General features: G+C 47.6%; 1 protein-coding gene across 1 annotated transcript in view; it reads left to right on the top strand.

Annotated features, from left to right (window-relative positions):
* ak5 (adenylate kinase 5) overlaps positions 1 to 15,244 on the top strand; it is a 113,560-nt gene that overhangs the window by 56,365 nt on the left and 41,951 nt on the right. The window contains exons 7-8 of the mRNA XM_070885985.1: positions 4,746 to 4,836; positions 8,489 to 8,565. Of these exons, the coding sequence (XP_070742086.1) occupies positions 4,746 to 4,836; positions 8,489 to 8,565 (168 nt within the window). The remainder of the gene's footprint in view (positions 1 to 4,745; positions 4,837 to 8,488; positions 8,566 to 15,244) is intronic.

The following is a 15,244-nucleotide window of genomic DNA, read 5'->3' as shown; positions in this document are numbered from 1 at the left end:
AATACTCTGCAAATAAGGGTATTACATGGAGCAGATGAGAACAGGTTTACATTCCAGGATACATTTCAATACCGATCACGAATCACGTTACATGTAGCACTATGCAGATGAAAGCAGTACACGGAACGGATGAGAATATATTTACATTTCTTTACAAGTTACTAAACAGTGCAGAGACTTTCATTATACATGGCACAACACAGGTGTTTTTCAGTACATGGTGCTCTATGTATACAAGCAGATTAACAAGTACAGCCCGAGGGGGGGGTCTGATTCCAGCCCCTGGGTTTATCGTGGCGGAAGGGCCTTTAACTGTGGCTCTTCCCCCATCGTGCCTTTGCGGCGAAAGCACCAACCTTTAGTGCGTCCCTCAGCACGTACTCCTGGACCTTGGATTGCGCCAGTCTGCAACACTCGGCCGTGGATATCTCCTTGCTCCGGAAGACCAGCAAGCTTTGGGAAGATCAAAGTGCGTCTTTCACCGTGTTGATGGCTCTCCAGCAGCAGATGATGTCTGTCTCGGTGTGCATCCCTGGGAAGAGTCCGCAGAGCACAGAGTCCTGTGTTACAGAGCTGCTTGGGATGAACCTCGACAGCAACCATTGCATCTCCTTCCAGAACTGCCTTGCAAAGGGGCAATCCCGAAGGAAATGAATGGTAGTCTCGTCCGCACCACAGCTGACTCGGGAGCAGAGTGTCGTGCCTCTGAAACTCCGGCTGTGCATGAAGGATCTGACGGGTAGGGCCCTTCTCACCGCCAACCAAGCTACGTCTTGGTGCTTGTGTGAAAGCTCTGGTGATGAGACATTCTGCCAAACGAATTCGACAGTCTGCTCGGGGAACCGTCCATCAGGATCCATCATCTCTTTCTTTCATAGGGCGACCAGGACCTTGCATGCCGACCACTGCTTTATAGCCTTGTGGGGAGTAATATGAGATTTTAGTCAGTTGGCAAAGCACATCTGTGTCCTTTTTAAGACTACGAATTCTAATTTTTATGTGAACAGAGCCTCAGCTCAGTCAGTCAGGGAATTACGCAAATTCTTCGATCAAACAACAGTCAGCTTCAGGCTCCAACTAAAAAAAGAAAGACTTGGATTTATATAGCGCCTTTCATGACCATCGAACGTCTCAAAAGCGCTTTACAGCCAATGAAGTAATTTTGGAGTGTAGTCACCGTTGTAATGTGGGAAACGCGGCAGCCAATTTGCGCACCAGCAAGCTCCCACAAACTGCAATGTGATAATGACCAGATAATCTGTTTTTGTTATTTTGATTAAGGGATAAATATTGGCCAGGACACCGGGGATAACTCCCCTGCTCTTCTTCGAATAGTGCCATGGGATCTTTTACGTCCACCTGAGAGCAGACAGGACCTCGGTTTAACATCTCATCTGAAAGACGGCACCTCCGACAGTGCAGTGCTCCCTCAGCACTGCACTGGCGTGTCAGCCTAGATTTTTGGGGCTCAAGTCCCTGGAGTAGGACTTAAGAAGCACAAAGCATTTTAAAATTGCAAGTCTGTAAAAGATTTGTGTTTTTAAAATATATTATAGATGATGCGGTTGGAATATTTTGCAGAGAATTATTTGGGGTGTCATCGTCACTTCAGAGGGCAGTTAAGGGTTAACCAGATTGCTGTGGGACTGGAGTCACATATGGGCCAGACCAGGTTAGGACAGCAGGTTTCATTCCCTAAAGGACATTGGTGAACATGTTAGGTTTTAATGACAATCCAGGTCATGGTCTCTTTTACTGAATTCAAATTGGCGTGGTGGGATTGAACTCACTTTCTCTGTAACATAACCATTACACTATGTGATTGATTGTAAAGGAGATGACACAGTTTGTGCTGGAGCGAAGCCAAGACCCTTTTGCTGTTCGTTAATTATCATTATGTGACAATACAAAAGCAAATTATGTTATGTTATTACCTCTACTTTTTATCACTGATTTAATACTGAACATGAATTGCATTGCCTCTCAGAACTGATCCTTAATGAATCGTGAAATCTATTTTCATTTTTGATGTGTCTATAAAGTAACAAAAAGTGTGCTGCCACATATCCAGTTATTGATTTTAATTGCAATTAAAGCTTTCCATTAATAAAAGGTATTGAACAATTGCTGTTGTCGCTAATCGCTACACACCTACAATGCTCATTGAATTAAGCTAGGACTTCCCCAACAGGGAATAAAGAACTGATCTAAAGAGGCCAGGAAGGTCATTGATTCCCAATCCATGTGAGGGTATCTGATCCTAGCAGAGGGGCACTTTAATTAGACTCAGAGACCTTAGGCTATAAAGGGGGTCATGCGTAGACGCTGGGTGAAAACGGGATCAAGCTGGTCTTTGTGATGCACCTGTGGTCGGTTAGCCTGTTAGCCATCACTGGGCTCACGTATGAAGAATGGGTGAGGTACCATCGGGGCTGCTAGCGACTGTCACCCTTGAGGCGGGGGAGGGGAATTAGATATACTGACTGATCAATTAAGAATGGGCTTTGGTTTCAATGCGTTGAATTCCCGGAGTTAGCTTTGCATCAAGGAGTGCAATCTTAGCTCAGACTTGATGCAGATTCAGCAGAATGATACTGGATTTTAACAGTTAAATTATGAGGGCAGGTTGCATCATCATCATCATAGGCAGTCCCTCGGAGTTGAGGAAGACTTGCTTCCACTCCCTAAGTGAGTTCTTTGATGGCTGAACAGTCCGATACGAGAGCCACAGATCCTGTCACAGGTGGGACAGATAGTCGTTGAGGGAAAGGGTGGGTAAGATACAAAGCTGAGTCCCTCACAGCACTTGAGGGAATGAGATCAATAACATAAAAGAAGAAAATATTAAAGGGTACAGGGAAAGAGCAGGGAATTGAGATTAGAATAGAGAGCTCCAATATGGATCTCGGACAGCAGGGACATGATGGCCTCCTTCCTCACTAACATTTCAATGATTCTATGCTTATGATTCAGAATTGTGTTGGTGAATTACGATGATTCTGACAGTACTGTACTCACAAACCTAATGTAAATTTACTTAACCCAATAAGCTAGATAACTCGCTAAACACAAATGAAAGACTGCATCATTACTAGAATTAGTCCTCTCTAATCCGAAATCCTGGGTGGTACAGATGGATGCAGACACAGACAGATAATGCCTGGCTGATTCATATAAGCATCTGTGTTTGACACAGTAGCATTGAAATGTGAAACTTAACTCTCAGTACAGAATCACTGATATTAAATATGGAACCTTGACACGGTTAACCACTCTATCCTTCTCCACCGTTGTTCACCTGGGTGAGACTGCACTCACCTGGTTCCATTCTTCTATATCTAATCGTAGCCAAAGGATCACCTGCAACAGCTTCTCTTTCCGCTCCCACATCGTTACCTCTGGTATCCCCCAAGGATCTATCCTTGCCCCCTCCTATTTCTCATCTACAAGTTGCCCCTTGGCGACATCATCTGAAAACACAGCGTCATTTTCCACATGTACGCTGATGACACCCAGGTTTAGCTCACTATCACTTCTCTCTACCCCTCCACGGTCTCTCAAATGTCAGACTGCTTGTCCGACGAGAGCAGAAATTTTCTCCAATTGAATATTGGGAAAACCGAAGCCATTGTTTTTGGTCTCCGCCACAAACTCCGTTCCCTCGCCACTGACTCCATCCCTCTTCCCAACTTCTGTCTGAGGCTGAACCACACTGTTCACAACCTTGAATCATAGAATCATAGAAATTTACGTCACTGAAGGAGGCCATTCGGCTCATCATGTTTGGTGTCATATTTGACCCTGAAATGAGCCCTTGACCACATATCCGCAGCATAACTAAGACCGCCAGTTTCCACCTCTGTAACATCGTCATCTTTGCCCTTGCCTCAGCTCATCCACTGCTGAAACCCTCGTCCATGCCTTTGTTACCTCTAGACATGACTGTTCCAGCGCACGCCTGGCTGGCCTCCCACATTCTACCCTAGAGGTGATCCAAAACTCGGCTGCCCGTGTCCTAACTAGTACCAAGTCCTGCTCTCCCATCACCCCCTGTGCTCGCTGACCTACATTGGCCTTCCGGTTAAGCAACACCTCGATTTCAAAATTATCATCCTTGTTTTCAAATCCCTCCATGGCCTCACCCCTCCCTATCTCTGTAATCTCCTTCAGCCACCCCCCCCAACCCCCCAACCACCCCTCACCCCCACTGAGATATCTACACTCCTCTAATTCTGCTTTTTTGAGCATCCCTGTATGTAACTATGTAATACTTGCCACCAGAGGGCGCGACTGTTGGAGTCCTAATGGTCACCTGCACACTCGTGCAGGGCCAGTATAAAAGGTTGTCTGCCATGTTGTTTAGGCACGCTGGAGTTATAATAAAGATTAAGGTCACACTAAGTTTAGCTCACAGTACTCAGCCTCGTGGAGTTCTTCTATACACAACACTAAGCTGTAGAACTCCCTCCATAAACCTCTCCGCCTCTCTACCTCTCTTTCCTCCTTCAAGACGCTCCTTAAAACCTATCTCTTTGACCAAGCTATTGGTCATCTACCCTAATGTCTCCTTATGTGGCTCGGTGTCAAAACTTTAGTCCCTTGCTGTGAAACACCTTGCGACGTTTCACTACCTTAAAGGTGCTATATAAATACAAGTTGTTGTTGTTAACCCCCAATATAGAATCACTGATATTAAATATGGAATGTAGCTGAAGGCAGGACTTTTTTCTCCAATTTCTACCCAGCTGGATGCAGACCGAGATGAAGAGGAGGTGTTTTATGATATATCTGTGGCAGTTGACAACAAGCTGTTCCCTACCAAGGATCCTGTGGCAGGTAAGCTCGAAGTCCTGGGGCAGCCATTTGTATTCATGGCAAATGGGGGAGGAGGCAGTTGATGGGAGACATGAGACATTTGTTGACCGTTACTAAGCACAATCAAGTCTGAGTCTAAAATAATATTGTCAGCTCCACACCTCCGTAACAACATAATATTTAGCAACCCAGGAGTGGTTGTGTGACTTTTCCAGGGCGCATTCATAGAATCATAGAAATTTACAGCACAGAAGGAGACCATTTCGGCCCATCGTGTCTGCCCCGGCTGACCAAGAGCTATCCAGCCTAATCCCACTTTACAGCTCTTGGTCCGTAGTCCTGAAGGTTACGGCACTTTAAGTACACATCCAAGTATCTTTTAAAAGTGGTGAGGGTTTGTGTCTCTACCACCCTTTCAGGCAGTGAGTTCCAGACCCTCACCACTCTCTAGGTGAAGAAGTTTCCCCTATATCTCCTCTAAACCTCCCTCGAGTTACTTTAAATCTATGGCCTCTGGTTGTTGAACTCTCTGCCAAAGGAAACCAGTCCTTCCTATCCACTCTATCCAGGCCACTCATAATTTTATATACCTCAATCAGGTCTCCCCTCAGCCTCCTCAGTTCCAAAGAAAACAGACCCAGCAACTTCAATTTTTCCTCACAGTCAAAATTCTCCAGTCCAGGCAACATTTTTGTAAATTTCCTCTGCACCCTTTCCAGTGCAATCACATCTTTCCTGTAATGTGACCAGAACTACACACAGTACTCCAGCTGCAGCCTAACCAGTGTTTTATACAGTTCAAACATAACCTCCTTGCTCTTGTATTCCATGCATCAACTAATAAAGGCAAGTATTGCATATGCCTTCTTAACCACCTTATCTTCCTGGCCTGTTATCTTTAGGGATCTGTGGACCTGCACTCCAAGGTCCCGTTGGGCCTCTACATTTTTCAGTGTTGTACCATTTAATGTGTATTCCCTTGCCTTGTTAGACCTCCCCAAATGCATTAATTCACACTTATCAAGATTGAATTCTATTTGCCACTGTTCTGCTCACCTGACCAGTACATTGATATCTTCCTGCAATCCACAGCTTTCTTCTTCATTATCAACCACACAGCCTATTTTAGTGTCATCTGCAAACTTCTTAATCATACCTCCAACATTCAAGTTCAAGTCAGTGATACACACCACAAAAAGCAAGGGACCCAGCACTGAGCCCTGCGGAACCCCACTGGATACAGCCTTCCAGTCACAAAAACACCCATCAACCATTACCCTTTGCTTCCTGCCACTGAGCCAATTTTGGATCCAATTTGCCACTTTGTCTTGGATCCCATGGGCTTTTACTATCATAACCAGTCTGCCATGTGGGACCTTATCAAAAGCTTTGCTAAAATCCATATACACTACATCATACACACTGCCCTTATTGACCCTCCTAGTTACCTCCTCAAAAAATTCAATCAAGTTAGTCAGACACGAACTTCCCTTAACAAATCCATGCTGACTGTCCTTGATTAATTCATGCCAAATGAAGTTTATCCTGTCCCTCGGGATTTTTTCCAATAATTTCCCCACCACTGAGGTTAGGCTGACTGGCCCGTAATTACTCGGTTTATCCCTTTCTCCCTTTTTAAACAAAGGTACAACATTACCAGTCCTTCAGTCCTCTGGCACAACACCTGTAGCCAGAGAGGATTGGAAAATGATGGTCAAAGCATCTGCTATTTCCTATTTTGCTTCTCTTAACAGTCTGGGATACATTTAATCGGGCCTGGGGATTTATCCACTTTCAAAGTTGCTAAGCCCCTTAATACTTCCTTTCTCACTGTTTATCTCATCTAATATTTCACGCTCGTCCTCTCTCATTGCAAAATCTGCATCGCCCCTCTCTTTTGTGAAAACCCTAGGCCCCACTCTTTCTCTAGTTATCCTCTTGCTCTTAATGTATTTATAAAACATCGTTGGAATTTCCCTGATTTCTGGAGAAACTTGGGCTATCCAGCCTCAAAAGAAGACGGCTGAGAGGAGATCTCGCAGAGGCCAATTTTTAAGGTATGGAAAAGGTTGACACCAAACTCAATTGCCCGAGTAGGTCAAGGGGACATGGGTTCAAACTAACAAAAGCCAAGTTTTAAGTGATACATCAGGACGTTATTCACAGCTTGATCAACACATGGAACAGGCAGAGTAGGTGTAGGTGAAAATGGCTTGATACCCCAGGGGGGGATTGGGAAGGGTGGTGGGGGGGGATTGGGAAGGGTGGGGGGGTGCTGTGTCAGGTTTTTCAGGATGGGTGAACTTAAAATAGACCAGATGGCCTTCCTGGTCTGTATTCATCTTCTGATCTTGGAGATTTTCAAACGTGCCTGCTCTCCCAAAGACATGGATTCCATCGCTGGGATACAGTTGCTAGGGCACTGGTTGCCTACTTGCCTGTTCCAAGTGAAAACCTGTCACCAATTAATGGCAGGCTATCCGACCTTGTAGTGCATCACAGCTAACCCTAGTCCTGTCCTCACCTGATGTATTCACACACGTTTCCTGTAGTGGTTACTAGGAGCAGGAACCCTGACTGATGTTCAGTCCTCTTAATTTAGGACAGTTGTAAAGAAAGCTAGAAGACAGGCACGGGCACGATGGGCCAAATGGTGGCCTCCTGTGCTGTAAGATTCTATGAAAGAATGAACTTTCATTTCTATAGCACCTTTCAAGACCCCAGGGCATCCCAAAGTACTTCACAACCAATAAAGTACTTTTTTGAAGTGTAGTCACTGTTGTGATATAGGAAATGCAACAGTCAATTTGCGCACAGCAAGCTCCCACAAATAGCAATGAGATAAATGACCACATCATCTGTTTTTTTTTAGTGATGTTGGTTGAGGGATAAATATTGGCCAGTACACCGGGGAGAACTCCCCTGCTCTTCTTCAAAATAGTGCCATGGGATCTTTTACATCCACCTAAGAGGGCAGATGGGGCCTCGGTTTAACGTCTCATCCGCAAGACAGCATCTCCAGCAGTGCAACACTCCCTCAGTACTGGTAGTGTCACCCTAGATTATGTGCTCTGGAGTGGGACTTGAATCTACAATTCTAACTCGGAGGCGAGAGTGCTACCCCAACTCATTTCAGCTGCCACAAAGATCAGATCTGGGACCTTGCTGATCTGTAAAGATCACAGCCGGAGATTTTGCCTCAGCTGTCCCCCTCATGTCCCGCCTCCATTAAAGCCGCAAATAGGCAGGTTGGGGTCGAGATTCAGATTTTCATCACTTTAACCTCACATCCGATCCCAACCCACCTGTTTTTGGGGTTAAAATTTGGGGGACTCCCAATACTCCAGCTGAGACCAGGAGAACTCCCCAGCTCTTCATCAAATTGTGCCATGGGATCTTTATGTCCACCTGAGAGGGCAGATGGTTTAATGTCTCATGTGACAAACAGCACCTCCGACAATGCAACACTCCCTCGGCACTGCACTGATTTTGTGTTCCAGTCTCTGGAGTGGGACTTGAACCCACAACCTTCTGACTCAGAGGCGAGGGTGCTGCCCACTGAGCCACAGTTAATGCTATGTGTCAATAGGTACCATTGTAAACTGCTAAGGATTTCACCAGGTGACAAGTTCTCTCCTTATTTTCTGACATCTTATTTCCCTAAACGTACCAGGCCCCAGTGAGCTGGACCTCAGTTTGCTCGTGGATTTCACAGATGCTGTTGATATTGAGTCAGAATCTGAAGATCAGGTAATAATATTCAGTTGTATTATTTTTCTTATGTCTGCCCCCTCCCCTTCCTTTCATATCCTGTTCTGAATCCCATGTTTGTAAAGTAATATTCATAAAGTATTACTGTACCTTTTTTAGTTGTTCCTGGGTAGTGTTATGTATCTAACCTTTTACTAGTGTGTAAGACTTGCCACCAGGGGGTGCACCTGTGGGAGACCCAAGGGTCACCTGCATGCCCTGGGCAAGCAGGTATAAAAGGCAGTCTACCATGCTGCTTCCTCAGTCTGGAGTTACATTAAAGAGACCAAGGTCACAACAGTTTGAGCTTACAGTATGCAGTCTTGTGGAGTTATTCAGAACATAACAATTGGCGACGAGTAACAGATCACAAACTTTCACGCAGTTATGGCTGCCGTTGGTATTCTTGAGAGATTTGTTGAGGGTGATGATTGGGAAACCTCGTTGAGCATCTTGACCAGTACTTCGTGGCCAACGAGCTGGATACGGAAGAGGCCGCGGTCAAGCGCAGGGCAATTCTCCTCACTGTTTGATGGTCCACGATATATGCGAGCACCAACAAAACCAACAGAGAAGACATATGCAGAGTTGTGCATGCTGGTTCGAGAACACCTCAAGCCGAAGGAGAGCATCTTAATGGCCAGGTATCACTTTTACATGCACCATCGCTCCGAGGGCCAGAATGTGGAGAGCTATGTCGCCGACCTAAGATGCCTTGCGGGACCGTGCGTATTTGCTGGATTTTTGGGGGTAATGTTGCGGGACTTTTTCGTGCTTGGAATCGGCCACGAGGTAATTCTTCATAAACTGCAGTCTGCCGAATCCCTAGATCTGAGCAAGGTCATCATGATAGCCCAGGCTTTCATGTCCACGAACGATAATACTAAACAGATATCTTTGCAGCATCGAAGCTCACCGACAAGTACTGTACATAAAATAACGCCTTCAGCAGGCAGAACTGTACATGGCAGGGCCTACACGCCTGCAGAGGCCAGAACTAGGATGACTCAGAGTCTGCTGTGGGGCGTGAATGCGAATCTATTAACTCCATGTTGGTGCTGCGGGGGTAATCATCGAGCCCATTAATGTTGATTCAAGCACTACGTGTGCAAAGGCTGCGGAACAATGGGGCACCTCCAGCAAATGTGCAAACGTGCTGCGAGTCACCACGTGACAGAGTTGGCAGAATATGACCAATCCGACACGGATCATACCGAACTAGTAAGAGAGGCAATTCAACCCGAGGATGAAGAGAGAGTGTATGAGTTACGAGGTATACACCTTCACCACCAAAAGCCCTCCGATAATGTTGAAAGTCAAATTAAACGGCATTCCAGTTTCCATGGAATTGGACACGGGGGCGAGTCAGTCAATTATGAGCCAGAAGGCTTTTGAGAAACTGTGAGGCAACAAGACACAAAAGCCAAAACTAAGCCCGATTCACACCAAGCTGCGAAGTTACACCAAAGAGCTCATACCAGTCACTGGCAGTGCGACAGTGAAGGTATCGTACAATGGAACTGTGTATGATTTATCACTATGGATTGTACCAGGCTGTCATGTATGTAACATCTATGTAACAACACTACAATGCTGTATATACTTAAGCAATGCACACCTTGACCACAGGGGGTGAACTTGTGGGAGACACTCCTTACCTGGTCATCCAGGTATATAAAGGGAGGTCCCACGCAGGGTCATCACTTCATGGTCCTATGAATAAAGGTTCAGGTCATAGAGTGACCTTGTCCATAGAATGTGCCTCATGTTGGTTTTGTGCCATTGAGTAAGGACATTACATTGGCGACGAGAAACGGAATCAACGACCCACAAGAATGGCCACCGGTAGCACAGAGGAACGGTACTGTGTTGGTGAGGACTGGGACGATTTCATTGAGAGGCTCCAGCAAAGCTTTGTCATGAAAGAATGGCTGGGAGATGCAGTGGCCGACAAGCGAAGGGCCCATCTGCTGACCAGCTGCGGACCTAAGACTTACGCGCTCATGAAGGACCTACTAGCACCCGAAAAGCCGGTGGACAAAACCTTTGAAGAGCTCAGCAAACTAATCGGTGAGCACCTCAAACCAGCGAGTAGCATACACGTGGCCCGACACAGATTCTATACCCACCGACGTCGTGAAGGACAGAGCATACCAGACTTCGTTGCGGACCTCCGGCATTTGGCCAGCCTCTGTAAGTGCACAGACGCCTGCAGGGGGGAGATGTTAAGGGACTTCTTTATTAAGGGCATCGGTCATGCGGGGATTTTCCGAAAGTTAATTGAGACCAAGGACTTGACTTTGGAAGCGGCGGCTCAGACTTTCAAGGCGGGGGAGGAGGAAACCAAAATAATATACGCGTGCAATTCTGTCTCCAACGTGGCAGGGGATCAGGGAGTCAATAGCATAAACGCGACTCAGAGTCCCGCAGGCAGGCAAGGGCAGTTCGACACACCCCAGGCAGCAATAGACACCAGAGTAGGTTTTCAACAGAGACAATGGCAGGCTGAACGGACATTTACGCCATCACAGTGGACAATGCAGTCCAGAATGGGGTCATTGACACCCACTAACAGAGTACTCAAGAGCAGTCAAAGGGACAATCAGTGAGGAATGCCGGGTCATAGCTCCTTTGTTCACAACAATGGGAATCTCAGCTCATGCTGGAGGTGTGGGGGCAAACACTCTGCCAGGACTTGCAGGTTTCAACAATTTGTCTACAGAAATTGCAACCTCAGTGACCATTTAGCTCGAATGTGCAGGAAGCCTGAAACCAGGCTAATTTACGAGGTGGATGGACCAGAAGAGGGGTCTGTGAGGCAGGATGACTCGTGGGGCAAATCAATGGACGCTGAAGTTCAGCGGGTTCATGTGGCAAACATTCATAGCTCATATACCAAAATGCCACCAATGATGATGAAGGTTTTATTAAACGGCATCCCTGTACGCATGGAGCTGGACACGGGGGCCAGCCAATCACTCATGAGCGTTCAACAATTCGAAAAGCTATGGCCACTCAAAGCCAGTAGACCCAAACTAGAACGCATTGAGACACAACTACGGACGTATAACCAAAGAAATCATTCCAGTAGTAGGCAGTGCAATAATGGCAGTCACACACAATGGATCAATGAATCGGCTGCCGCTCTGGATTGTTCCGGGCAATGGTCCCACACTGTTGGGGAGGAGCTGGTTAGCTGAGATGAACTGGAAATGGGTGGATGTGCACGCAGTGTCATCTGTGGAGCGAAGTTCATGCTCACAAGTCCTACAACAATTTGAGTCACTATTCTAACCTGGCGTCGGGATGTTCAAAGGTAGCAAAGTAGTGATACGCATCACCCCGGACACCAGACCAGTGCACCACAAAGCCAGAGCGGTGCCGTATGTGATGCGGGAGAAAATTGAGAGCGAATTGGACCGTTTGCTGAGAGAGGGCATCATCTCACCCATTGAATTCAGCGACTGGGTGAGCCCCATCGTTCCCGTCCTAAAAGCGGATGGTTCTGTCAGGATCTGTGGCGACTACAAGGCCACTAACAATCGGGTGTCCCTACAAGACCAATACCTGCTCCCGAGAGCGGAGGATCTTTTCGCCAAGCTGGCAGGCGGCAGGCTGTTTACCAAGTTGGATCTCACTTCAGCCTACATGACCCAGGAACTGGCCGACGAATCTAAACTACTGACCACCATCACCACGCACAAGGGACTGTTCGTTTACAACAGGTGCCCGTTTGGCATTCGATCAGCGGCCGCGATTTCTCAAAGCAACATGGAAAGCCTGCTCAAATCCATTCCTGGAACAATCATATTTCAGGACGACATCCTCATCATGGGTCGTGAAACTGAGGAACACCTCCACAACCTGGAGGAGGTGCTACGCCAACTGGACCGGGTAGGCCTGCGACTCAAGAAGTGTAATGTGTGTTTTTGGCTCCTGAGGTTGAGTTTCTGGGCAGGAGGGTTGCTGCAGATGGGATTCGGCCCACCGAATCCAAAGCAGAGGCGATTCGACGAGCACCCAGGCCCTGCAACACATCGGAGTTGCGTTCATTCCTGGGACTCTTGAACTATTTCAGGAACTCTCTGCCGAACTTAAGCACGTTGTTGGAGCTGCTTCACGTGCTCCTGCGTAAGGGTTGTGATTGGTTTTGGGGGGACTGTCAAGAACGGGCTTTCAATGTGGTGCGGAACCTACTTTGTTCAAATAAGCTATAGACCCTGTACGACGCCCATAAGAAATTGGTTCTGATATGTGATGCATTGTCCTATGGGGTTGGGTGCATGTTGCAACAGGGCAATGCTGAGGGCCAACTAAAACCTGTGGCTTATGCTTCCAGGTCATGCTCTCACGCAGAATGGGGATGTGGGATGGTTGAGAGGAGGCACTCGCGTGTGTCTATGGTGTAAAAAAAATGCATCAATACCTTTTTGGCAGGAGGTTCGAATTAGAAACGGACCACAAGCCGTTAACATCCCTGTTGTCAGACAGCAAGGCTGGCAATGCCAACGCGTCAGCTCGCATACAGCGATGGGTTCTCACGCTGGCTGCTTATGACTACTCCATCCAGCACCGGCCCAGCACTGAAAACTGCGCTGACGCGCTCAGTAGGCTTCCACTGGCCACCACAGAGGGGGCAGCGGAGCAAAGCGCTGAGATGGTCATGGCTGTCGATGCCTTTGACAACTCAGGCTCCCCCATCACAGCCCGCCACATCAAAATCAGGACAAACAGAGATCCCCTCCTATCTCTGATTCAGAAATGTGTCCTGACTGGGGATTGGACGCCCGCACACGGAGCATGCCCTGAGGAGGTCAGACCATTTCACAGGCGGATGGATGAGCTCTCCATTCAGGCCGACTACCTACTATGGGGCAGCTAGGTAGTCATGCCCCAGAGGGGCTGGGAGGCATTCATCAGGGAACTCCACAGTGGGCATCTAGGCATCATGCTGATGAAGGCCATTGCCCGGTCACATGTTTGGTGGCCGGGAATTGATTCAGACCTGGAACACTGTGTTCGCAGGTGCACAACGTGTGCCCAGCTGGCTAATGCCCTCAGGGAGGCCCTGCTCAGCCCGTGGCCCTGGCCCACCAGGCCATGGTTACGTATTCATGTCGACTACGTGGGTCTGTTCATGGGAAAAATGTTTCTCATTGTGGTAGATGCATACTCGAAATGGATCGAGTGCATCATTTTGAATTCGTGCAAGACATCCACCACTGTGGAGAGTCTAAGTGCGGTCTTTGCAACTCACGGTTTGCCGGACATCCTTGTTAGCGATAATGGCCCATGTTACGTATTCCGGGAGTTCATGTCGGGCAATGGCATCAACCATGTCAGGACAGCACCGTTCAAGCCGGCCTCCAAAGTCCAGGCAGAACGTGCGGTCCAAATCATTAAACAAGGCATGCTCAGGATTCAAGGACCCTCCCTTCAATGCCGCCTATCGTGCGTCCTGTTGGCCTATAAGTCCCGACCGCACTCGCTCACGGGGGTCCCGCCCACTGAGCTACTCATGAAATGAACACTCAAAACTCGGTTGTCCCTCATTCACCCAGTCCTGACCGACATATTTGAGGGAAAGCACCAGTCCCAAACGAGTACCATGACCGAAATTCAAGGGGGAGATGTATAGAAATAAATGACCCCGTATTTGTCCTCAATCACGCCATGGGGCCCAAGTGGCTTCAGGGTACTGTAATAGACAAAGAGGGGAACAAGGTCATCATGGTTAAACTTAATAATGGGCAGATATGCCGTAAGCATCTGGACCAAGTAAAAAAAAAAGGTTCAGCATGGACACTGAGGAACCTGAGGAAGATCATGAGATGTTGTTCACACCACCTCCAGTGAACGAGCAACAAGAACATTTAGCAGCATGCACAGTCCCGGCGGTCAGCCCAGACAGGCCGGAATCACCACAGGTGACAGACACTCACGCCAAGGCTCAGCAACCAGAGCCCCAACTGCGGCGCTCCATGAGGGAGGGTAGACCACCTGGAAGACTTAACCTATGATCCCAATAAGACTTTGGGGGGGGGAGGTGATGTCATGTATGTAACCTCTATGTAACAACATTGCAATACTGTATATACTTAAGCAATGCACACCTTGACCACAGGGGGTGAGCTTGTGGGAGACACTCCTTACCTGGTCATCCAGGTATATAAAGGGAGGTCCCACGCAGGGTCATCACTTCTTGGTCCTGTGAATAAAGGTTCAGGTCTTAGAGTGACCTTGTCCATAGAATGTGCCTCGTGTGGGTTTTGTGCCATTGAGTAAGGACATTACACAGGAGATGACCCAACGCTGTTCGGCAGAAGCTGGCTAGGAAAGATCCGATGGAACTGGGACGACATCAAAGCACTGTGTTCGGTGGATGATGCCACATGCGCCCAAGTGCTAAACAAATTCCCGTCATTATTCGAGTCAGGCATCGACAACTTCACAGGCGCCAAAGTGCAGATCCATCCAGTCCCTGATGCACAACCCGTTCATCACAAGGCCCGAGCGGTTCCATATATGATGCGAGAGAAAGCCGAGATCGAGCTGGACAGACTTCAACGAGAGGGGATCATATCGCCAGTCGAGTTCAACAAGTGGGCCAGTCCAATTGTTCCGGTGTTGAAAAGCGCTGGGATGCTCAGAATCTGCAGGGACTACAAGGTAACGATCA

Source organism: Pristiophorus japonicus, chromosome 8 (genome assembly GCF_044704955.1).
Source record: "Pristiophorus japonicus isolate sPriJap1 chromosome 8, sPriJap1.hap1, whole genome shotgun sequence".
NCBI classification, from domain to species: domain Eukaryota; kingdom Metazoa; phylum Chordata; class Chondrichthyes; family Pristiophoridae; genus Pristiophorus; species Pristiophorus japonicus.
Note: the sequence above shows the minus strand (reverse complement) of the source record. Positions and strands in the feature narration are given on the sequence as shown.